Below are 26424 nucleotides of genomic sequence, written 5' to 3'. Positions count from 1 at the left end.
TCTTCCCAAGACTTCATTGTCTGTAATAAATGATTACATCAGTTGAGATCTGCAGATGCGTGGTACCTGGTGTACAGTAGGTATTGAATCAGCATTTGTTGTTACTGTCATTTTCCTGGAGAAAACTGAAGAAGAAATAAAGATCTCATATTGATAGCACACACACACACACACACGCACACACACACACATCTTGTTCCTTGTCAACAGTAAAGGAATAGCATGTGGCTTTTGTTCTGATTCAGCACTAGAATAGCAAAATATCTGATTTATTAACTAGGAACCTGAAAATGAAGTCCTCGTTGGCTTTCATGTTTACATGTAGGAAAGCTCCATGAACAATGGGATGGTCAAATTACTAACTTCTATCTACAATTCTAAATAGTGTCACTGAACTTCCTCTGTACCGTGGATGTACTCATTTTTTAAAACTTTTTATTTTGAAATAATTGTAGGTTCCTATGCCGTTGTAAGAAATAGTACAGAGAGATCTTGAATATTCTTCTCTCCATTTTCCCCAGTGGTCTCATCTGGCATAGCCCGAGTACAGTAACGACCACAACCAGTGAACTGGCATTGGCGTTGATACTGTAGCCCCACCTTAGTCAGAGCTCACCGTGTGTGTATTTAGTTTTATGCAATTTTATCACATGTGCACTTTAAAAATTTTGTGGTATGATAAGTACTCTGTGTAACTTCAATAAAAGTCAAATAATATGAAAACAATGATGAGGCACATTTCTAATGCAGAGTAGTTCAAGTGATTCACTGAAGATATTCTCTGTGCCAGGCACTTTCATAAAATAAAAAATATTAGACAGGAAGAGAAAAAACATAGCTCCTGCTGTCCTGGCACTTGTGGTCTCGTGGGAAAGGCAGGAATGTAGATAATTATAGAACCCAGCGAGTGCAAAATGAAAGAAGCCTTTCAATTACAGTTGACCCTTGAACAACGGGGGCTTGGGGCACTGACTCCCAGTGCTGTCAAAAATTCACATATAACTTTACAGTCGGCCCTCTGTATATGCAGTTCTGCATTGGTGGATTCAACCGACTGTGGATCGTGTAGTACTGCAGTGCATATTTACTGAAAAAAAACCATGTATAAGTGGCCCCATGCAGTCCAGTCCTGTGTTGTTCAAGGGTCAACTGTAGTTGCAAAAATAATCAAGATGAATAAAATTATGTATTTTGGTGGCTATTATATTGGCTCTGATCCCAAAGTCACTTAAACCCTTAACACTATATACATCTTAATATATTAATAGTGCTCATGCGACATATGTTGAACATTTAAGCACATGAGCTCTAATGATTTATCAAGATGGTGTCTGTTTATCTTTTCCCATTGCAACAATTTAATTCAATATGTTAAAAAATAAAAATAAATCAATGCCAGACTTGACTCATTTATACATAGATTTCCCCATTTCTTTATTATAAGATTATTTAGAATTCCATAAAATACATGTATCGGTCTGTGCTTGATTAAACAAAGATGCTTGTCAGATGAGGAGGGACAGGTGCTCGTTAAGCTTTTATAAATAATAGGAAGAAGAACAGTATATGCCATACCCATATGAAAGCCCTTATTGGGAGAAACCAAAGGAACAGCATTTATAACTGAATAGCATCATGTCCGCATACCTGACACACTCAATCTCCCATTGCGGGAGAGGGTTGTGCTTAACCAGCTGTGTGTTTGTGTGTTAAACAAATGAATCTAAGTGCATTTTCTTTCTTTGCCTGCTAAATCTAGCCCACTCTCTCCTGGAGTGTGTCCCCAACTCTGTGTCCAAGAGCCATGTGAAAATCCTGGCAGATGTCAAGACAGGAGACTAGGACAGGACTGCAGAGTATTTTGTCTCTTTCTCTACGCCTTCCCCAGATCCCTAGAGAGTGGAGAGCGAATCCAAGCGTGTTTTACCTGGGAAGGACCCAAAGTACAGGAAAGCAAAGCCCCCAGGCCAGGATCACAGTGCCCACTGGTGACTGGATCAGAGCGGGTACCCTTGAGTGCCTGCTTTGTATAAGGCGCCATGGCAGGTGCTGTGGGGACTTCACAGAAAAGGGAACTCTATCTACCAGTGAGCATTATTCACCATCTACGATATATACGGCACACTGCTAAGATCCAGAGGTACAAACAGCTCTGAGAAATCATCTTTACCTTTGAGAAGTACACACTCTAAATAAGAAGCCAGAAATTAGAAGCATTTCAAGAGTGATACAAGAATGACATAATGCCTGATTTTATAAAAGCATATGGCCTAAGCCATAAACACTGTAAGGAAACCACAAAGAAAGGAGAGCATGAGAGCCGAGTCAGGAAAGGATTCTTGGTTGCGGTGGGGTGTGCATTTAGCGTTGAGGGTGAAGGAAGCCTGGTGCCAGATGGAGAGGCCAGAACAGAGACCTGACTTTGGTGTTTGAATCAGAGAAGCTGAACTTTTGTTTCTTGGCTCTTCACTTATTAGCAGTGAGTGAGAAAGTTCCTTAACCTCTTAGAGACTCAGTTTCATCTGTGAGTGGGGACAGAATATTACGCATGTGATAGGGTCCTGGTGAGGTTTGCATGTGTTAACACCTGTGAAGTGCTTAGCACATTTAATAAGCTCTGGAGGAAGACAGCCACTGGGGTGTGGTGGTGGGGGAAGAGGAGAGGAAGAGGATGCATGAGTAACAGAGGACGGACAGAGTTCAGGGGTGACCGACGTGGGGCAGTGGAATTGAACTTCTTTCCATGCTGTGAATGGTCTTCTGAGCTCACCCAACTAAATCGAAACAAGTAAGCATATGTGCATAAAATATGTTAACAAATTAAACATTATTCAAAACTAATCAAACAGAATGGAGAAAAGCACTGAAGTGTGTGCATAAGAATCGCAAAGAATAGATGGCAGGAGGGATGCCTGGATTGGGCAGGAAAAGTGAACAAAGCTGAGTGATACTCGCTGGGGAGAGAACAGGATTGCAATCCACATGCCCCAAATTCAGAGCTTCAACTTAGCAGCACGGTGATGCTGGTCCCTATCAGACAAGACCCCTCCTTGGGAAAGAATCTAAGAATTGACTACTCTGAGGTTCTAGTTGATTCCATATAGCTCCACAACATGTTTTGTTTTTAGATCAAATATCTTGTTCCATATAATTATGGTGCTCATATAGTTTATTATCCAAACTGAAAGGCTTTTGTTCTGACAAATGCGAAACCAGATGGGATGCCAGGAAAATGGGGAGAAACTGGAAACGTCCAGCCAAACCAGAACATGTGCACGAATTTCATACTACCCACGTAAATAATTTAATAAATAATATTACATCTCTGCTTTGTATTCTATTATAGAAACACTGGGAAATGGCTGGACATATTTTTACCATGCTTGGTGGGTTATTTCAGACTCTGTGAATTAGAACGTGGATCTCTGTAAAATTTGCAGTGAGGGGTCTGGGAAATGCCTCAAAGGTATAGACAGTTATTCCCTCACAGCCATTTGAAACAATTATGAGAGGCCCTGGGAACTTCCATGCAGGAGAGATGGAACACTGTATCTGGACCAGCAGTGGATAGAGAAAGCAAACAGTGATTTCAGAGCTCAGCCCCAAATCAGAAGTCCCCAGGCAGGATGGCCAAGCCTGCCAAACAATGACACAAGGAGTCCAGGGAGCGCGTCTCGATTCTGTAGATTCTATAGTTCTATGGGGTGTAGTTAAGGATGAATCTTTGTGGCATTTATCTTCTCCACAGGAATACAGTAAAGGTCAACTCAAGAGTTAGCATTTGTTGAGCAATTATTTTGCACTAGGCCTGTTGGTAAATTCTTTCCTTTTTTAACAGCTGTACTGAAGTGTAATTGACATACAACAAACTGAACGTGTTATTGACTTGGGGGTATTCTTACTTCCATTTGGTCATCAAGTGTCCAATTGATGTGTCCCAAATATATGGTGCATGACGTGTAATGCTGGGTACTGGTGGGGTTTCAGGAGTGCAGGGGGGCACCTCATCCTGGGCTTCAGGTTTCCAAGTGGAGTGAGCTTCACTGGAGTAACGCCCTGGGTCTCTCTTGGGCCCCTTCCCACTTTATCTCAGGAAATGTGGAATAAGCTATTCGGTAAATTCTGCAGGAGTTATTGAGAAAATCCAGCTTGGCCTCAACCTCTCTTCTACGGAATAGACCTGCAGAAAGGACCCATTCCCTGCTCCTCTGCACCGTATGGCTTTCAGGGCAGGGCCTGGAAGGGAGATGGATGCAAGAATTAGGGAACATTAGCACCGCCCACATGGGACGGGTAAATATGTCTTCTCTGGGGTCCCACAGAGGAAAGCCCACTTGATTCAAGCACCTAAAGTCCCATTTTCTAATCTAGCCTTTATCTTTGTAAAGATGATTTTTGATTTCTATCTGCTTGAGTTCTCTTTTATTGTCAAACAAGTGTAGGGATGAAGCATGCTGTTTATTAGACTTTACCAAATCTCAATGGCGGGAAACCTAAGAAATATAAACTATAGTCTCTGAGCTTATCGCCAGGTTGTGGAGGTAAAACACACACACACACAAATTAAGAAAATTGAAAAGATATGAAATAAAAAATTGCATCTTTTCAATGTCTTACAATAATATAAATGGTACTAAGGTGATTTGTTTTTAAACTTTCCTTTTTCATCCTTTCACTCATATGGTCAAGAACTGAAAAACAATGCAAAAGATAAAACGATTTTAGTGGAGTGTCTGTGGATGAATGATCCTTTTAATTGTGGATGTTATGATGTTGTATAGTAAAGAAAGGGAATAACAAGGAGTGAGGGAAGGAAGGAGGGAAGGAGGGAGGAAAGGAAGGAGGAGGAAGGGAGGGGAACTTTTCTAGATTGAAAGACAATAATAATGATGACAATTAAGAATGGTGAGCACTAATGCTTCTCAGATATTTGCTATGGCCAGGCGCTAATCTTTTACCTTTATTAACTCACTTAATCCTCACAACAACGCTGTAAGGTCGATACTATTGTTTTTCATGTCAATTTCAACGATGAGGAAAATGAGGCAAACAGAAGTTAAGTGACCCGTTTGCAGTCACTTGACTTGCAAGGGGCTGGATGTGAATGTCCCTGGGCTGCCTTCAGCCGTGTGCTTCAAACCTTTATACTCTGCAGCCACTGAGAGTGGGTGGTCAGGGAAGGAAGTTCAAGAGGGAAGAGGGGCATGAGAATGTTCCAGAAGGAGGAGCTGACGTGAATAAAGGGCCAGAGGTGGGACAGCCAAAGGACCTTCCCCAGGATGCCTGCCAACCAGCCTGACCAGAGTGGAAGGTCCGTGCAGGGAGGGAGGACACAGACTCTCACTTTTCTACTTGATCGTCTCTTTCTTGTCCCTTTCCCTCAATCAAAGCTAATTTTAACTTTTATCTTCCTCTAGACTCAGTGAAATGGAGGCAGGGAAACATGATCTGCTTTTGGCTTTTCTTCTAGCAACTTAATTTAAAAATCACCTCTGGGAATGAGGACCAATATTTGTCTTCTTAAAACTTTACTGTGTAAGCAATTAAAATAGTCACCATTTACAGGATCCATGCAACATGCAGGGAGGCTGCACTGAGGACTTATTTGCTGCTGGCAAAGAGCACCTGGGAAGGTATTGTCTCCAGTTTAGAGGTAGGAGGTGAGGCTCAGAATGGCTAAGTAGCATTCCCAGTGCTGCACAGCAAGTAAGTAGAGAAGCATCGATTGGAATCCTGGTCCCTCTCTTCTCCAAAGCCATGCTCTTGTCCATGGTTGAATACTTAGCCCCTCTCCACTTTTTCAACAAGTGGCAGAGGATATAGAATTAGGGGAAGGACGAATGCAATGAAAACAAAAACAAAGATCCTCTTGCAATCCAATATATCTGCATTCTCCTGTCTGACTCCTTAGAATCAACAGTCCCTGACTATTATACAACTAAAAAAGGGCAGAAACAGCCTTGCAGAATTCAATTAAGTAGTGAACTTGAGAACTTACCATTAAGATGAAAAGTCACAAGAAAACAGAACTTTGGTAGGCAGAATTCTCAGATGGCACCACAGGATTCTGGCCCCTGCTTATTCAGTATAATAGTAATCTAGGTGCTGCTACAAAGAGATTTTGCAGATGTAACTGAAGTACCAATTAATCAGCCTAAGATATGGAGAGTATCCCAGTGGGCTTGACCCAATCACATGAGCCCTTTAAAAGCAGAGAATTTTCTCTGGTTGGTCCTAGAAGAGGAAGAAGCTGAGAGTTATCCTTGGTCAACAGTGAGCCAGAAAATGGAGACCTTAGTCCTAAAACCACAAGGAACTGAATTCTTCTAACAACGTGAACGAGCTAGGAGACTAAGCCAGCTGATACCTTGACTTGGGCCTTGTGAGACCCTAAGTTGAACCCATCTGGATGTCTGACTTACAAAACCAAGGCATAATACATGAGTATTATATTAAACCATTTTTTGTTGTAATTTGTTACAAAGCAAAAAAAAAAAGTGAATATAAGAATCTCGCTGTGATTACGTGAATTTTTGAAATGTACTCTATTTCTCATTTTAATAAAATGTGTGCATTCCAGTTCTGCAAACTTAGGAACTGGAGAAATCTTTTCTACTTTTAGTGACATTAAGTTTAACCATCTAGAGACATAAGAGATAGCTGCCTATTTATAAATGAAGAATTATAGTAATATGCAGGCTGACTGATTTTCCAGACGAGTATGTATCTTTTAAAAAAAGTTTTAATGTCACCTTGAACATTGTTCATCAACATGTTTATTTTACATAGATGGAGAGAAGACACGTGTACGATTGTTGATGGGATTTGAGTCTTAAATAAGTAAAAAGAGTTTGTTCTCACACTGTAATTTTTTAATCTGTCAGGAAAAAAGAAAAGCCTTAGAAATAAGTCAAAAAGTAAGTAGGAAAAAAAAAAAAGATCCTAGTTTAGATTCTGCCAGCCCTGAAAAGCAGGCTATTTCACCTCTTTGAGGATGAAAGGAAGAGATGGGGAAATGAGTACAATAATGCCTGTAGAAAGAAGGGAAGGACCAGGCTCTGCCAGCGGGCTTCTCCCTCATTGACCAGCTGAAGCTCTGTCTCCTCACTGACCATTGAGCCTCAACACAAGATGGCTACGAGGGCAACCAATGTCATTTTGTAAAGCACTTAGAATGATGACAACTATTGGTAGATACTCAATAAATGTTCATTCTTGCCCCTCCGGACTACCCACCAGTTAGCTGGCAATGCTGCTTCCCTGCTCCTGATGTTTCTTTCCTGTGACAGCAGCTCAGTTAACTTAAGACCCTGGGCATGCTCAGTTTACCTCCACCCTTCCGTCTTCAAGAAGTCAGCTGTTCTTCCAGGGGCCAACTCAGCTTCTGTAGGAGGAAGCTTGCCAAAGTCTGGCTTTGCTGCACCCAGTTCTGGGGCTCAGAATGAGGAGCCCACTTGGACAACATATCTCATGCCAAGTTCTCCAATCTGGCCTTTTAATCAGAAAGGTGATATTTCGGCCTAATCTTAAATGCTCTATTTTATTTTTCTACTTTTCAGAACTAAGATGGGAAATGGGATGCTTGTTATTGGGATTTCTATTCTGAACTCCCAGTAACATCCCTGGAACACTATAACTCATCTTTGTTTTATTTTGAGGTACATGATTGAGCTACTAAAAGCAGACCCTGTGATTCTAGGCCATGTCCCTTAGTGGATGTCTCTTCTTATTTACAAATCTCTCTAATAAATTACATTAAGCAGGTTTTTTCTTCTTAACAAACTCACCCAGCCTCGGAGCTCTATATTCCAGAGATAAATGAGAAGTAAATTTAAATAAATGCTTACGGGGTCCAGAAGATAATAATGTGTCACTTTAAATAATCCATTACAAAACCAGCAATGTATTTATCTCCAAATATATTTCTGTTTTGGAAAATTCCACTTGGAGATAATTGTACAGCTGGAAGAAGTCACATAGGCCAACTTCCTGCCTTAATACTAATATTATGTTTTCCCCATACCCAAGAGCTGACATAATTTCAAGTATAAACTAACACAGATTAAAAAGGTACACTATGGTGATATTAAAAAAAAACCTGAATTGGGGAGGCATTAGGACACTTGAGCACTAGAGTTGGCTCTGTCACCGATGAGCAATGGGACCTTGATTGAATTGCTTGATGTCATTTATAAACGTCAGTTAACTAACCTGTAAAAAGAACTGGTTGGACTGCAATCTCCAAAGTTCCTCCCTGCTCTAAAAGCGTGCCCTTCTAAGGGCCAATTAACAAAGAACACAGGAATAGAATTAATCAGAAAGGTGGGGAAGTGTCCCCCCAGAAGAGGGTGAGTACCACTGCCATCAGAAATTGTTCACATTAGGGAGGTGCCATGATAGAAAAAAGCAGAATAATGGATGAGTGCATTAATTAATGTTAGCTGCTATAACAGATAAAACCCCAAATCTCAGTGGTTTAGCAAAACAGAAATGTGTTTCTTGCTCACTGAGGACCCCAACTCCTGTTTTGTGGCCCCATCACCCTCAGGGCCTCTAGTCCATCAATTGCATCCAGGGTCAAAATACAGTGGAGAAGGCACACCACTTCTTAACCATTCATCTCGGAAACAACACGCATCTCTTCTCTCACATTCTACTGGCAACAACGGGTCATAAGACCTTGCCTAGATATAAAAGAGCAAGAAATGGGGTAAGGAATTCTAGTTCCTGCTGGGGTATCCACTTAGCAGCAGTAACTTTCTTCTATGGAAAATAAGAGTCAACCTTTGGAGAACAATAGCTCCATCTTTCACAGTTAATGTGATGTGCTCCTCACAGACATAAACTTTCTATTTTCTATGGCAACTTCCCCATTAGCAACTAATTTCTGCTTTATCTGGTTTTAATTATGTGACACAAGTGTGCCAAATAAAACAGCACCATTCATGACTAAAAGCGAGCTCAACTCAGCTGAAATGTAGTGTGTATTTTGCTCTGTGTACCTTTTTGTTTTCAGTGCATGCAAGCAGAAATACAAGCCAGATGACTGTGAAAAGAGAAAATGTGACTGCAGTTATTTCTGTCCAACTGTAATAAGAATGAACGCATGAAGAATGGCTGGATTCAGGTAAAATTCGACTCATCAAGAATATTCTACAAAATATGTATATATTCCTTGATTGCCCATTCATCATATTTTGGCTTATTGAGCTGCTGACAGAGTTATATTTCTTGTTTTGTGGGCAAAAAGAAACCCACTTTGAAAAAGTGTCATGTTATTATCTAAGGTAGCTGAACCTTGTTTTAAATTTGCTCTCTAAGGCAAAGAAAAGTGTAAGTTGAGTAAATGCAAGTGTGTGCCCAGTAAAGACATTTGGACCTTTGGCTTTTGGATTTGATAACATCTCCACCATACATTATCATCTATAATTGAGAAAAACTTATTAAAAATATAATTTCAGACCTCTAGGCCAACAAGTATTAACTAAGCCAAGGTTGGAAAACTTTTTCCATAAAGGGCTAAACAGTAAATATCTTAGGTTTTATGGGTCATATAGTTTCTGTCCCAACTCCTAAACTTTGCCTTGGTAGCAGGAAAGCAGAAAGCAGCCATAGATGAGATGCAAATAAATAGACATGGCTGTGTTCCAATAAAACTTTATTTACAGAAAAAGATGACAAACTGGATCTGACCCCTAGGCTGTAGTTTACTGATCCCTAAAATAGAGACAAGATGGCAGAAAACCCAAAATGGAAAACTTCCTCACTCATGGCTGGGAGGGGGCCTGTTTTCCTCTTTCACTTTGGACCTAGATTTTCCTGGTTTGTTTGGAAGTTCTTACATAAAACAGATAATGTTTGTCCATGAAAAGATAAACAGATAAAGAAGATGTGGTGTGTGTGTGTATATATATATATATATATATACACACACACACACAATGCAGTATTACTCAGCTATTAAAAAAGAATGAAATTTTGCCATTTGCAGCAACATGGATGGCCTTGGAGGGCATTATGCTAAATGAAATAAGTCAGAGAGAAAAAGACAAATAGTGTATGATATCACTTACATGTGGTATCTAAAAAATACAACAAACCACTAAATATAACAAAAAAGCAGCAGACTCACAGACATAGAGAACAAACTAGTGGTTACAAGTGAGGGGAGGGGAGGGGAAAGGAGTAATACAAGGGTAGAGGATTAAGAGGTACAAACTATTAGGTATAAAATAAGCTGCAAGGATATATTGTACAACACAGGGGACACAGCCAATATTTTATAATAACTACAAATGGAGTATAACCTATAAACACTGTGAATCACTATCGCACACCTGTAACTTATATAATATTGTACAGCAACTATACTTCAATAAAAAAAAGATAAAATAAAAAAATAGATAATGTTTCTATTGTAAACAGGTGATGAAGGGGTAGGATATTTACCAGCTTCCAGTGAACAAAGTTTGAGACCCAGGAGACCAAGTTTTAATTTTGGTTGTGTCAGTATGGAGGATGTGATCCTTCTTGCCTCATTTAACTTCAGTAGGCCTTTGCTTCTGCTTCCCTAAAATGAGGAGGTCAGGCGAGATTACCTCAAATATCCTTTACATCTCTCAGGTTCTTTTTAGACTGGAAAGCTAACTGTGTTGGAGAAAACTTTAGACTTGGACTCAGAGGGTACAGACCTAAGGCTTGCTAGGTAGGCCATCTTGGATGAATTACTTAAACTCTCTAAGTCTCAACTTCCTCAACTGTTCGATGAACCTAACACATCTTATCTGACAGGATGAAGTGAAATAAAGTATATGAAGCTCAGTGGCAGGGGCCACAAGCAGATCTTGATGTTCCAATGTGAGTTGAATCCAAATGTGGATTCCATGACTAATTTAAGGAAACTTTCTTCACCTAATATCACCATCAAAGCTGCCCCTATCCCCTTAGAATTTAGAAGCAGTCTTCAGCAAGCAGTCATCAAAATCAAGTAAAAGTAAGTCAAAAAGATGTAAATGTGGTAGATCAAGGTTAATCACAAGATCTCAAGGATGTAGTTCTCACGGGGCAGAAAGTTCTAACCAAGGAGTAGCCATGAATGGCAATTCTCCCAACCCCTTTACTAGATGCTCAGAGAACCACAGTCCAACTTTTCCCTTTCTTGTGGCTGTTCCTTTATCACAGCCTAAGCCAATAACCCACATCCTAAGAGAGGGCTGCAGAATGAAGAATTAGGATGAAAGTTGATTACCTCCATCGTGCCCGTCACTGTGCTGGCATCTGAGGGCCTTTCTTCTTACTGTACCTTTACAGCCTTGCTCTGCAGTGGCATTACAATTCTCATCCTCACTGATGCGGGGGCAGAGGCTCCACAGGCTTAAACAACTTACCAAAAACAAAGCATGTGGGGAGTAGTGTTTGATTCCACAGATTGTGCTTTTGCACTTAGGCATGAATCTCAAGAGAAATTAAGAATCTTTAGGCAGCTGTGACTGAAACCAAACTTTCTGGTGAACCTGAAAATCAGAGTCTGCTCCCTCAAACCACGGGGCTCTCAGAAAATGGATAAGGCAGGGAGACAATCAGAATCTAAGTCAGGAGTACCAGATTGTTCTTGACATTGGAACAGAGCCTTGCACACTGCGGGTGAACTCTACATGTTTTTGAATGAATGAATGAATCAGTGAAGGATGGGTTCATATTTAGGTTGCCAGTACCACACTGGTCCATGGATAAAATAACTATTGTTCTGACTTTCGTGTTTTTGTTTTTAGTGCGTGTCCTAGCTCTTGTTACAAATCACATTTTTTTGTCCTTATTCATCCACCTTTCACCCTTTGGAAGCCTGACCTTCTATTTATTTGGCCTCCTATTTTTCTTCCCTGCTCTCCTTCACCTTCATCCCAAATGCTTTCAGAAAGAAAGCCTCAGAATAAATTATTTTCTTCTTCTCTTTTTTCACCAGTAGAATGTGGGGTGAGAGAGGGGACTTTTTATTTTTATATACATCTAGATCCTATGACTTTATAAACTTAAGAAAAGCACCCATTTGAGTTCATTAATGTAACACCATGTGCTTCTTGTTAAGAGTCCTATTTTCAATCATGAGAATATTAATAATAAGGAACACAGTGATTTAAGAAATACATAAACTAAGTCTGGATTTCTTTAGAAACCAAACAATAGCAGACCCTATTGGAAAATATATCCACCCATGCCAACTAATGTTCACTCATTTATTCAAGGAATTTCTTTCCTCCCCCGTTATTTCCTTTGTGCAGGGCACTGTACTAGGCCTGGATCAAAAAGGAGACCAGGGAAAAAAGTTAAAATGTAAGAATATGTGTTTCTAAGCACTGTCTCATGAGTTTTCAGGATAAGGAAGCTAAGCATGGAATTAACCTTGCTCATCGTAAATAAAAATGGGCGGAGTAACTGCTTGAGTGGGAGCCCTTTTCCAATTCAACTCACGTTGCAGGTATGAATTCTGGGAAATAGTATCATGCTTGTTCAGCATCCTATAAGTGTCAGGCACTGGGCTAGGTTTTTCTTATAATAATTTTAGTTTCAGACTCAGACTTTATGAGGCAGATTAAAAAAATGAGTCAGAAAGACTTAAGCGAATTACTCCAAGTTACAAGGTATGGAAGTGCAAGAACAGGGATTTGAACTCCCCTGTCTGTTGGGCCCTGAAGTCCTTATTGTTTCTGCGACTGGACCACTCCGCATACAGGAGTGGCCTCACCCAGCAGGAAAAGAGCAGTTCCCCAGGAGTTGGATGTGGGAACTCGGTAAGAGGATAAAGGAAATACCCATCAAACAAAAGTCTTTTGAATACAGTGGGTATTGATTCAGAGATTCCTATCCCACCAAATTCAGGCAGGTGCTTATGCAGCCCGCACTTCTGCAGGGCAGCAGGCTGAGTCGACCTGCAGCACTGAGAAGTCCTGCATCACTGCAGCACTCGCAGGATGGTGGAGCTGAGGAATCACCCAGCTGGCTGAAGTGTAGCACACCCCTTGCTGTCACTGAGTTTTAGTAGCAGTGGTTGCCATTTAGTAAGCGTTTACCAGGGGAGTTTTGCTAAGCACTCTGCATACCTGATTTAATTTCACCCATATTACCCTTGGAGGAGGTATTATTATTCTCATTTTAAATTTATTGTTAATAAATGAGGAAATGATTGCTTAAGAGTTTGCTTTGCAAGGCCCACAATTTGCTTGGTAGCAGAGCTAGGATTCAAGCCTGGCTTTGCCTCCTACCAAAATGTGCATCTTACTACTACAGGCAACTATGTATATGCCAATAAAATGGACAATCTGGAAGAAATGGACAAATTCTTAGAAAAATACAAACTTTCAAGACTGAACCAGGAAGAAATAGAAAATATGAACAGACCAATCACAAGCACTGAAATTGAAACTGTGATTAAAAATCTTCCAACAAACAAAAGCCTGGGGCCAGATGGCTTCACAGGCGAATTCTATCAGACATTTAGAGAAGAGCTAACACCCATCCTCCTCAAACTCTTCCAAAATATAACAGAGGGAGGAACACTCCCAAACTCATTTTATGAGGCCACCACCACCCTGATACCAAAACCAGACAAAGATGTCAAAAAAAAAGAAAATTACAGGCCAATATCACTGATGAACATAGATGTAAAAATCCTCAACAAAATACTAGCAAACAGAATCCAACAGCACATTAAAAGGATCATACACCATGATCAAGTGGGGTTTAACCCAGGAATGCAAGGATTCTTCAATATATGCAAATCCATGAATGTGATACACCATATGAACAAATTGAAGGATAAAAACCATATGATAATCTCAATAGATGCAGAAAAAGCTTTTGACAAATTTCAACACCCATTTATGATAAAACTCTCCAGAAACTGGGCATAGAGGGAACCTACCTCAACATAATAAAGGCCATATATGACAAACCCACAGCCAACGTCGTTCACAGTGGTGAAAAACTGAAACCATTTCCTCTAAGATCAGGAACAAGACAAGGTTACCCACTCTCACCACTATTATTCAACATAGTTTTGGAAATTTTAGCTATGGCAATCAGAGAAGAAAAAGAAATAAAAGGAATCCAAATTGGAAAAGAAGAAGTAAAACTGTCACTGATTGCAGATGACATGATACTATATATAGAAAATCCTTAAAATGCCACCAGAAAATTACTTGAGCTAATTAATGAATCTGGTAAAATAGCAGGATATAAAATTAATGCACAGAACTCTCTTGCATTCCTATACAGTAACGAAAAATCAGAAAGAGAAATTAAGGAAACAATCCCATTTTCCACTGCAACAAAAAGAATAAAATACTTAGGAATAAACCTACCTAAGGACACAAAAGACCTGTATGCAGAAAACTATAAGACACTGATGAAAGAAATTAAAGATGTTACAAACAGATGGAGATATATACCATGTTCTTGGATTGGAAGAATCAACATTGTGAAAATGACTATACTACCCAAAGCAATCTACAGAATCAGTGCAATCCCTATCAAGCTACCAATGGCATTTTTCACAGAACTAGAACAGAAAATTTTACAATTTGTGTGGAAACACAAAAGACCCCGAATAGCCAAAGCAATCTTGAGAAAGAAAAACAGAGCTGGAGGAATCAGGCTCCCTGACTTCAGACTATACTACAAAGCTACAGTAGTCAAGACAGTATAGTACTGGCACAAAAACAGAAATATAAATCAATGCAACAAGATAGAAAGCCCAGAAATAAACCCACGCACATATGGTCACCTTATCTTTGATAAAGGAGGCAAGCATATACAGTGCAGAAAAGACAGCCTCTTCAATAAATGGAGCTGGGAAAATTGGACAGCCACATGTAAAAGAATGAAATTAGAACACTTCCTAGCACCATACACAAAAATAAACTCAAAATGGATTAAAGACCTAAATGTAAGGTCAGACACTATAAAACTCTTAAAGGAAAGCACAGGCAGAACACTCTATGAAATAAATCACAGCAAGATCCTCTTTGACCCAGCTTCTAGAGAAATGGAAATAAAAACAAAAATAAACAAATGAGACCTAATGAAAGTTAAAAGCTTTTGCACAGCAAAAGAAACCATAAATAAGACAAAAAGACAACCCTCAGAATGTGAGAAAATATTTGCAGATGAAGCAACTGACAAAGGATTAATCTCCAAAATTTACAAGCAGCTCATGCAGCTCAATATCAAAAAAACAAACAGCCCAATCCAAAAATGGGCAGAAGACCTAAATAGACATTTCTCCAAAGAAGACATACGGATGGCCAACAAACACATGAAAAGATGCTCAACATCACTAATCATTAGAGAAATGCAAATCAAAACTACAATGAGGTATCACCTCACACCAGTCAGAATGGCCATCATCAAAAAATCTACAAACAATAAATGCTGGAGAGGGTGTGGAGAAAAGGGAACCCTCTTGCACTGTTGGTGGGAATGTAAATTGATACAGCCACTATGGAGAACAGTATGGAGGTTCCTTAAAAAACTAAAAATAGAACTACCATACGACCCAGCAATCTCACTACTGGGCATATACCCTGAGAAAACCACAATTCAAAAATATACGTGTATCACAATGTTCATTGCAGCACTATTTACAATAGCCAGGACATGGAAACAACCTAAATGTCCATCGACAGATGAATGGATAAAGAAGATGTGGCACATATATACAATGGAATATTACTCAGCCATAAAAAGGAACGAAATTGAGTTATTTGTAGTGAGGTGGATGGACCTAGAGTCTGTCAAACAGAGTGAAGTAAGTCAGAAAGAGAAAAACAAATACCGTATGCTAACATATATATATATATGGAATCTAAAAAAAATAAGATGGTTCTGATGAACCTAGGGGCAGGGCAGGAATAAAGACACAGACGTAGAGAATGGACTTGAGGACATGGGGAGGGGGAAGGGTAAGCTGGGACAAAGTGAGAGAGTGTCATGGACATATATACACTACCAAGTGTAAAATAGATAGCCAGTGGGAAGCAGCTGCATAGCACAGGAAGATCAGCTCGGGGCTTTGTGACCACCTAGAGGAGTGAGATAGGGAGGGTGGGAGGTAGACTCAAGAGGGAGAGGATATGGGTATATACGTATGCATAGAGCTGATTCACTTTGTTGTACAACAGAAACTAACACAACATTGTAAAGCAATTATACTCCAATAAAGATGTATTAAAAAAAAACCCCAAATCTGCGCTCTTAATCTATAATCTCTAAACTGATAACTGTATGCAATTCACACATCAGCCCAGATGCTCACAAATGATCTGTGTGACTTTTGCGAGAAGGATTCAAGGTGGGACGTGAGCTGAGACAGGGTGCAGAATGGAAACAGCAGAACAGAAGAAGCTGGTGCCAAAGAGGGTCCATACGGGACCAGAAGGAGTTTGTAAGAATTTGTAAGAAAAGATTGGAGTTAATGCACATGCTGCTTTTGTGGAATATTATTGTGGCTTTCTCTATGTACTGAACACACACACAAACTCACACACACAGACACACTGCACTGAGATGTAGATACAGTCCCTCTTTGCTAATCTTTTTGTGCCTGCAAAGTTCTATGTTAGAAGAACCCATTCAGACATTGACACAGAGACATGCGTGGGCTGGGACTGACCAGCCGACAAGTACAGGCACGTTACCACGGCCACGAAAAGCAAGCGTGAGCAGCCCATGTGCTTATTTGATGGGGATACAATTGAGAGTCTATGTGGGGCCATTTCCAAATTGCAGTCTGCTCACTATGGACCCCATGGAAGAGGGGCTGGATCAACCTGGTTTATGGATGTTTCTTTTGGGAAGGGGAGGAGAGGCAGACAAAGGAAGGAGACAGTGTAAGGATGACATGTTAGTGGCTCCTGAGGAAGTTACAGAGAAAGGAGAAACCCTCTCTCTAGGTCCAAAAGAGGAAATCAAAGAAATTCTCTTTCTTCAGAGCAGGGGTGGAGAGATGCTTTCCCATCACTTGCAGGGAGGGTGGGAAGGCACCATCATACTTGTGCCATTGAGGAAACCCCATCGGACTTAAAGGGCCATGTGAGAGTTAAGACCGCTTAAATGCAGAGAGTGACAGAGGCCACGGGAGCTGCCACCACTGCCCACGCACTGGACGCATACAAAATTATAGGCTCTCACTTTTCCTTTTATTCCATTTTCTTAAAAAAGCACAGAATGGAATTTTGCTCTGTAGCTATAATTACTGTTACAGCATTTGGTTATAATATGGGATCTGATAATAATTTTTAAAAAATTATAACATTGCTTTGCTTCTGTCAGCATCTGGAATGATTTGCCCAGGAGACATAGTTTGGGGCTTTTTCAATTCAGTTGTGTTCAAAACAGAGAATGGGCTGCATTTCAATGAGGTATTCACACTATGCAAAGTTCTCCATTCCAAGTCTGTAGGCTCAGTGTTGGGACAGGATCTTGGAGCCTAAATTCAGAGTCTCTGCCTTCTCTACTTGTCCCTAGCAATCTTTCTTTTCTGCTAATATATACCTTCAAGTCTTGATATGTTATTTTCAATACGGTTTTTAAAAATATAAAACAATATATCAGATTTCTAGCTTTGGATTCTGCATTAGGCAAGGTCAAGTCACAGAAACAAAGCCCACGTTAGGTATTTCAAGCAGAGGGGATATAACACAGGCATTGTCTTCACACATGGTGGAGGAGCTGAGACCACAAATCGGGGGCAGAAAGTGATCTAGAAATTACCCACTGCAGGACCGTCACCTCTCTGCTTCCCATAAGAATATGGGAGTAAAATCTCTGAGGGGGGAATGAAACAGGAGGGAAGGGGGCAAGGCACAACCTTTAAAAGAATGACATAGTCACAGGACATGACAAAAACTGGTTAGAACCAACTAGGTCCAAGATGGTGAAAGATTCAACTTCCAGTGGACCTTGAGCCTCATTATATGCTCATTGTAATACATTATTATCTAAATGACACATCCACAGGCACCATGACAGTTCAAAGGCTAACCATAAAAGGTCAAAAAGTGGGCGGTGATAAGGGGTCACACTTTCTCATTAGCTGGTTTGCCTGTGATGGACCTGGCATGTGCATTTCTTTAGGCATATTAGTTAATACCATGGTCCTTTACTCTAAAAAATATCCTGGTTTGTACTATAAGCTATGTGATCATCCTGTCGAAAACTCTTATGAGCCACTCTTGTAAATATGTTACAGTTGTCTGTTCACTTACTTGATTTCCTTGCTAAAGAGTGAACTCTTTGAGGGTAGGAACTTTATCTCATTCGTTTTTGTGTACCCAGTTTTTATCACTGTGCCTGGCACTTAATATTCAGGAATGAATGGATACAGTGGTAAAAAAAAAAAAAAAAAAAGTGGGCGGTGCCCCAGTTCCTGGAAATCCCCACCCCTTCCCCGAAATAGTTGGAATAATCCTCCCACCCATTAGCCTACGAAATTACCCAGCCCATAAAAACTAACCAGGCCATATTTCAGGGCCTCTCGCCTTCTGAGACAACCCACACTCTGTCTGTGGAGTGTGTTTCTCTCTAAGTAAATCCACTTCCTACCCATCACTTTGTCTCTCACTGAATTCTTTCTACCATGAGACATAACGAACCTGTGCTTCATTAAGTCCTGAGACCAGGTGTGTGATCTCAAGTAAAAGACATGGGTTCAAGTCCCAATCTGGGTTCTGGCTAGGTTCAAGTACTGACCCATGGGTTCAAGTCCCATCTGAGGTACTCGGTTTCAGCTGCCCTGAGCCCTGAAGCCGGAGGGGGAGACAGGAGTTCAGGATCCAAGGTCCCCTGGTAGAGCTGGAACCACTCATGAACTGTGATATGGAGGGAAGGGCAGTCCCAGAAGAACCAGATCATAAGGCCAGACACTATAAAACTCTTAGAGGAAAACATAGGCAGAACACTCTATGACATAAACCACAGCAAGATCCTTTTTGACCCAGCTCCTAGAGAAATGGAAATAAAAACAAAAATAAACAAATGGGACCTAATGAAGCTTAAAAGCTTTTGCACAGCAAAGGAAACCATAAACAAGAAGAAACGACAACCCTCAGAATGGGAGAAAATATCTGCAAATGAAGCAACTGACAAAGGATTAATTTCCAAAATATACAAGCAGCACATGCAGCTCAATATCACAAAAACAACCAACCCAATCCAAAAATGGGCAGAAGACCTAAATAGACATTTCTACAAAGAAGATATACAGATTGCCAACAAACACATGAAAAGATGCTCAACATCACTAATCATTAGAGAAATGCAAATAAGAACTATAATCAGGTATCACCTCACACTGGTCAGAATGGCCATCATCAAGAAATCTACAAACCATAAATGCTGGAGAGGGTGTGGAGAAAAGGGAACCCTCTTGCACTGTTGGTGGGAATATAAATTGGTACAGCCACTATGGAGAACAGTATGGAGGTTCCTTAAAATCTAAAAATAGAACTACCATATGACCCAGCAATGCCACTACTGGGCATATACCCTGAGAAAACCATAATTCAAAAAGAGTCATGTACCACAATGTTCATTGCAGCACTATTTACAATAGCCAGCACATGGAAGCAACCTAAGTATCCATCGACAGATGAATGGATAAAGAAGATGTGGCACATATATACAATGGAATATTACTCAGCCATACAAAGAAATGAAATTGAGTTATTTGTAGTGAGGTGGATGGACCTAGAGTCTGTCGTACAGAGTGAAGTAAGTTAGAAAGAGAAAAACAAATACCGTATGCTAACACATATGGAATAAATACACAGACACAGAAAATGGACTTGAAGACACGGGGAGGGGGAAGGGTAAGCTAGGACGAAGTGAGAGAGTGGGGTTGACATATATACACTACCAAATGTAAAATAGATAGCTAGTGGGAAGCAGCCGCATAGCACAGGGAGATCAGCTCGGTACTTTGTGACCACCTAGAGGGGTGGGATAGGGAGGGTGGGAGGGAGATGCAAAAGGGAGGGGATATGGAGATATATGTGTATGTATAGCTGATTCACTTTGTTATACAGCAGAGACTAACACAGCATTGTAAAGCAATTATACTCCAATAAAGATGTTAAAAAAATTTTTTTTAATAAATAAATAAATAAAAAAGATTCAGCCTCTGCTGAAGACAACATCTGCATTGGCCAGACATTACAGTTACATACGCAAAAGAGCCTGTGAGCCCCAAAGGTAAGCGCCAGGCAGGAGTCTGGGTGGTTGCCCCAGGCTTTAGACGTAATAGATACAAGTCTGATTGACCTGGGTTCAAATCCTGGCTCTCCCACTTACAAGATTTCTGATTCTTGTTAAATTACTAAATCTGCCTCAATTTCCTCATCTATTTTATGGGAGAAATAAACTCATCCACTTAGGGCCAGGGTGAAGATGAAATGAAACATTGAAACATGACCTAAGCCCCCCTGGGCTCGGGAAACGAGTAGCTTCTTATGGTACTGCAGTCTTGCCTGGGTTGCAAATGAATTATGATGCGTTTGGAGAGCTAATGGCTTCTATTTGTTCATCTCCCTAAATCACTCGCTGTATACTGTACAACCTAATGGAATTGACTGTGTCTGGTTGCAAAGTTCTAAGAACAACTGGGCCTTGAAGTTGTAAATATGAAAGTCTATTTGCAGAGCTCACCTTCCTTAAAGCCATCTCTACCGAGAAAATCACAGTAGAAAGCAGCTTCGGAAGGAGGCTACAGAAAGGACTGCCCCAAATTGGGTGAAGCCCATCTGTGCACTTAATCAACTTCAGTTATCCAACCAAATAAAAAAAGATGGTTGGGCTAATCTCCATTTGCCAAGTGCTCTTAAAAAGAGAACACGCTGTCTTCACTCTTTAGCTCATGGGGAAATTCATCACAAGGATGTGTGCTATAAACAATGCCCTACCAGCTACTGCCAAGATTTCCCAATCAAGTACCAACATACACTTGGAAGATCTATGGTTTTTCACACCTGCTATGATCATCTTGGGAGCTGGGAGAGGTCCTCCTAAGTGAGGGACAGCCTTCAGGCTCAGGGGAAAGAGGGCAAACAAATGTAAATGCTATCAACTAAGTCTGATTAGAAACTTCAACTTGAGAGTTGAAACATGAGAAACTTATGGAGGAGAGAGACAAAGTTATGCTTCAGCAACTGAGGTCATATTGGGGTAAACTTCCTAAAGTTTTAAATAATGGATTCTAGAGATGTTTTACATCTCAAGATGTTTTACTTGTCACCTGCCATATCAATAAACAAAGGATGTTGCAGTCATCAGGCCAGCAGCCACTGTAGCTGTCCCCAACTGTGTACCCTGAGGGGATGCAGGATGGAGAAAAGGAGGATACTGGCTCTAGATGGTTAAGGTACATATCAAAGCAATGATTTCAATGAGCCCAGACTCTTGCATCTTCCCATACATAGAAAAGGGCTAAATTAATTAACTTGAGATACCTGGTTTTCTTTAATGAACAGTCATCTTTAGGTGTTCCAACTACATGGTTTTTGTTGAAAAAACTATATATTCTGGCTGCTCCCTTACTTCTTTGGAGCAGTCCCTCAGAGTTATCTGAGTTGTTGTCTTCTGGGCTTAAGCCTTCAGAAAATCCACCCAAGAAAACATAATTCTCACCTTTTAGACTGTGCATTATTTTTAGTCAACAATGCTATGTCTCTTCTGTGAGAAAATATTACTCATTCTTTCATTCATTCATTAAACAAATAGTTAATGAAGGCTAACCATGTATATGGAACCGTACTGGGCTCTGAAACTACAAGAATAAACATGAGGCAGAGCAGCATTGCAAATGCAAATTATTCACAGTAACTATTGGGTTGGCCAAAAAAGTTCGTTCGGGTTTTCCATAAGCTGTTCGGGGTGAGGGGAAAACCCGAACGAACTTCTTGGCCAGCCCAATATAACGTTCTGTCCTGAGGGAAGCAAGCTATTCTGTAAGTAAGGGCTGTGTGTGTGATGACAGGCATTTACGTGATGCTGCCCATTGGGTAGTGGAGGAGACTTATCAACCGCAAGATAGAAAGGAGATGGGATCAGGGATGTAAGAATGAACACCGTGGTTTCGTGCACGTAGGAACCACGCAATATCTAATTTCAAGAATGAGAACTCTGGCTGGCACGTCTGAGCTCAGTCTCAACTTGGCCAGTTGGCTTTGGCAGCTTTTGTTTCAGGCCCTTTTTGGGGAATAGAGGCAGTTCAGCCTCTTCTATACTCTGATTCTCCCATTTTCTCATTGTAAAATGAAAGGGAGACATTAACCCATTTTCTTCTCATGAAGATGCTCTTCAAAAGGAGCTTAGGAATCTGACAAATTCAGGTTCCCATTCCTTCTGTTAGGGACCCCCTTCTCTGCTTAAGTTAATGATCCTTTGAGAAGCTGCTTCCTGTCCTGAACATTATTTACATCCTTTCCCTTCCTGCTAATTATCAACACTGTTTGTGGTTACGAAGAGTTGAGTTCCAGACCTTTTCTCTTTGATAATCCAGTGACCTTACTGTGGCCTTGGTGACATCCTGAGAATCACAGGATTGAAGTATCATAAATATTGTGTGAAAGTAGCACCCTTTACTTCATCACGAGAGCCAAAAACATTTATGTGGAGGGAGAAATCTTATAGGAAAAGAAACATCATATGAGTGTCAAAACAACAAAATATATAGATATATATAAACTTATGCAGTTACATATCTTAATCTGATAAAGTAGAAGTTAAATGTAAATACATTGACTCATGCCTGGAGGATATAAAGGAGAAAACAATCCTCCATTAATTGCTGAGACCTTCAGAATAAGCATGGTTGATGTCTTCTTATCAAGTCTCTTGCTAATATACAAACAAATAAAAAGTTAGGTGCAATCTTGTCCTTAGGGATCTATCAAGTCTAAAATCCAACAGCAGCAGGAAAGGGGTTACTTCTAACCTAGCCTCGGAACGTGGAGATATGCATGTACTAGGGCCCTGAGCATGTAATATTTATAACAGTCATACAACTTTAATCTTTTCTTCTTTGCTGTGGAAAGAAAGAATTTTTTTTTTTTCTTTTTTGGTAAAGCTCAGCACTGCAGGGGAAAGAAAAAAAAAGAACCTCTTCCATTTGGAATTTTCCACTGCCCCTATCAGTCTAGCTGGGTGAGCGTAGCAGGGGACACGGAGCCAGAAAGAAGCACAGAGACGAAGATTTGTCTTGGTGAATTTCAGAAATGTTTCAGGGTCCTCAAGGCTGATGCTGAACTTCTGCTAAGATGGTGATTATGCCTGATTCACTTTTGCAGTCTTTATGGATACATATAGGGCCCTTACGTAGACATAGAAAGCGTGAGACTGGTGTCTACTCTAGAAACCCAAAGCAATTGGTTCCTTGATGTGAGCATTTGCATTAATTCCTGTCTTCCTTGCTCCTCAAATTTCCTCTCCCCACCTCCATCCCCACTTATTTTTAGACTGAGAATGAAGTATTTTTCTGGACTAGGCCCCGTGTAATTCTCAAAGAAAGTGAGAAAGTAAAACAAGTTTTGGGGGCCTCAGCTTGGCTTAGTGTAGGACATTGGCAGCGAGGATACCGTATCATGAGACATACCGGGAATGAGTCCCAGAGAAAGAGAATCAAAGACCTGTCTATTTATGAATCATGATTTTATTTGGGTCTCATCAATTTGGGGACCTAAGAATCTTTAGAGAGAAGAACCAGGCAACTCTTGTAGCCCTAGAATCTTCTAGCATTGCTGTGCCCTTGCACTATGGGAATGATTCCTCCCTAGAGGAATGATTCTACACTTTTTTCGGCCTGCATCCCTTTGACACTGACAAAAATCTATAGTCACTGGCCCTAGAAAAATTCACAGACATACAAATATTCAAAAATTTGTACTATGTTTTCAAGCCACTGACAGGTCCCTGAAGCTCCCTCTTGGGGTTCCTTACACTTTAAGTTATAAATCCATGCTAAAGGAATCTACGAAATAATCAAAGCTTACTACTAACCACAACTTGCAAAATAATAATAATAAGAAGAAGAAGGAGTTGGGAAGGAGAAGATGGATAAAAAGGAAAGGTAAGTATAGAGATTCCTAAACAAGGAGCTTTTGTGTTCCCCCATCCAAACTGGTACCAAAAAGCCACGAACTTCCTACATTGATAAAAAAATAAGAGCTATAATCATAACTAACTAGTGTTTGTTAAATAATGATCATATGCCTAGCATTGTCCTGAGTGTTAGCTATATCAGTAATTTAAATCTGCACAGCTCTGGATGGTAGCTACTTCGTACATCTGAGCAGATGAGTAAACTGTAGAATAGAGAGAAGGAAGCTATGAGTCTAGACCATATGATGTTAGACCCTCCAGGATAAATAAGTTGCTACTAGTCTTCATGCTGGGTTTTGTCTTCATGCCAGAGCTTACAACACACATCCCATGGGAAGTTTCAACACAGGTGTGTCTTGCTAAGATTTGGGAAACTAAGAAGGGAAAATGTCTTGTAGGAGGTGGTATATAAGCCAACGTGGCAGATCATCCCCAGATGTGAATAGCTCAAATGCCTAATTTAGTGTTTTGCTTTTTTTACAAGAAGCACCCTTCATTGAAATAAATATGAACTACGATGATACTTCTCTTTTATGCAGTGAGTAGTCTCTCAGTCACATGTTCTACCACTGGTTGTTATGAGCCCACGTTCTTAAAACAGAGAGGAAAAAGTCTGGAGAGGAAGGGGGCAGAGGATATAGAGAACGCCTCTTCTGAGTTTCTTCTCAAAATCAGAGGAAGGTGTGAACATGAGAGGAAATATGGCAACGTGTTTGTAAAATGCTGTTTTCACAAGTGACTATCGGGGTCGGAAATCCATTAAAATCCTTCCAGTAAGTTATTCCAAATGTGCAGACCAAACCCTGGCTAAAGAAGCTTCCTTACAGAGGGGGCGTTCAGCTAAGCTCTGCAGCTTTGGGGCAGAATAAAAGAAAACCCATCACAGATTGGGCGGGCAGCCTCAGAAGCGGTCCATGGAGCTGTGGTTTTTCAGCTTTTGCTGACTCAGTGGTGTGATGTGAGCAGCCAAGAGGTAATTTACACGATTCGAAGTTTGAATGATTCATTTCGTGTAAATACTGAAGGGGGCTCAAGGTTATCCCTATAAATTTGCATCCCAGGCTGCTTCTTTGGGAGGGAGAAAAAAGTCTGGTGTGTCAGGTCACCTCCTATAATTGTACCTTGCCCTGGTTAGTGTCAGCACGGGAACATGCACCTCAGGAGAAAAACAGAAAATATGTATGTATGAGAACTGTTGCAGTCACGTTCCAGGGGGACATGCACTGGGGACAGTGGTCCTTGGCCTCAGCATCGCCAGCATCCATCCCCAACCTCTTTATGGTGATCAGGGACCATCATAGAACTAGAGACACCTCACAAAAGGTGACAGATTTAGCAAGAAAAAAGTTAGCAAAGCCTTTAAAAGAATGAAAAGCCTTATAAAACTTGCAAAAAGAAATTATACAAAAGATCATAATGCTTTAAAATATGTCTAGAGAGTTTTTAGCATGAGCACCGTCTTATCAGAAACAATTAAACCAGAGATCGGTAAATGTTTTCTATAAAGGGCCAAACGAAAGTATTTCAGGCGTGGCGGGCCATAAAGCCTCTGTGAAGCCTGCTCCAATCTGCCCTTGCAGGGTGAAAGCAGCTGTAGACAAAACGTAAATGACTGGCCATGGCTGTATGCCAATAAGTCTTCACTCATGGACACTGAAATTCGAGTTTCATATAACTTTCACATGTCGTGAAATACTATTCTTTTTTCGATTTTTTTCTAAGCATCTAAAATGTAACAATTATTCTTAGCTTGCAAGCCATTCACAAAGAGAGGGTGGGTCTGATTGGCCCTGGGCTGTACTTTGCCACTCCCTGGATTGGATCACTAATATGGTGGCATCAGAGCAATGCGATCCCTGATATGACTCTCAGGCAGTTATAGGGTAACTCTGGGCAGCAAAGACCTGGGGAGAGAGGGGATGGAAGGGAAAGTGGGACTAGCCTTAGGGCAGAGGGACTTCTCAGCCCTTCTGCATGACTGAGGGGCACTCAGTGGTCTGCTCCTTAGAATAGTAACTCTGAACCTTTTCAGGCCCTGAGGCGAAAAGCAAGTTTTTTTGCCTTACATGGTGGGATGTTGCAGAGCCTAGAGACCGGTTTATCCATTGTCCTCTTAGCCAGGGTGGCTCAAACTCTGCAAGTGGCTGACATTTCAGTAATGATTACTAACGATTACTCTGTTTGACAAAATTAAACAAAAATAATCAAAGTTGCCACTGACATTAAGAAACTTTTTTTGGAAGGAGTTAATATAGATTAAAAAATAAAAAGTCATCT

At 40.5% G+C, this 26424-nt stretch overlaps 1 protein-coding gene across 22 annotated transcripts in view; it reads right to left on the bottom strand.

Moving 5' to 3' along the window:
• LDB2 (LIM domain binding 2) overlaps positions 1 to 26424 on the bottom strand; it is a 400597-nt gene that overhangs the window by 148422 nt on the left and 225751 nt on the right. For 2 of the 22 annotated variants that reach the window (XM_082462636.1, XM_082462637.1), the window contains exon 3: positions 10450 to 10570. The exons of the other annotated variants lie outside the window; for them this stretch is intronic. In XM_082462636.1, coding sequence (XP_082318762.1) covers positions 10450 to 10570 — 121 coding nt within the window. The remainder of the gene's footprint in view (positions 1 to 10449; positions 10571 to 26424) is intronic. 22 annotated transcript variants of the gene reach the window in all.

The sequence above is a fragment of the Balaenoptera physalus genome (assembly GCF_965194825.1).
Source record: "Balaenoptera physalus genome assembly, chromosome: 5".
NCBI lineage: Eukaryota > Metazoa > Chordata > Mammalia > Artiodactyla > Balaenopteridae > Balaenoptera > Balaenoptera physalus.
The sequence above is the reverse complement of the archived record's forward strand: the minus strand, read 5'-3'. Positions and strand labels throughout refer to the sequence as shown.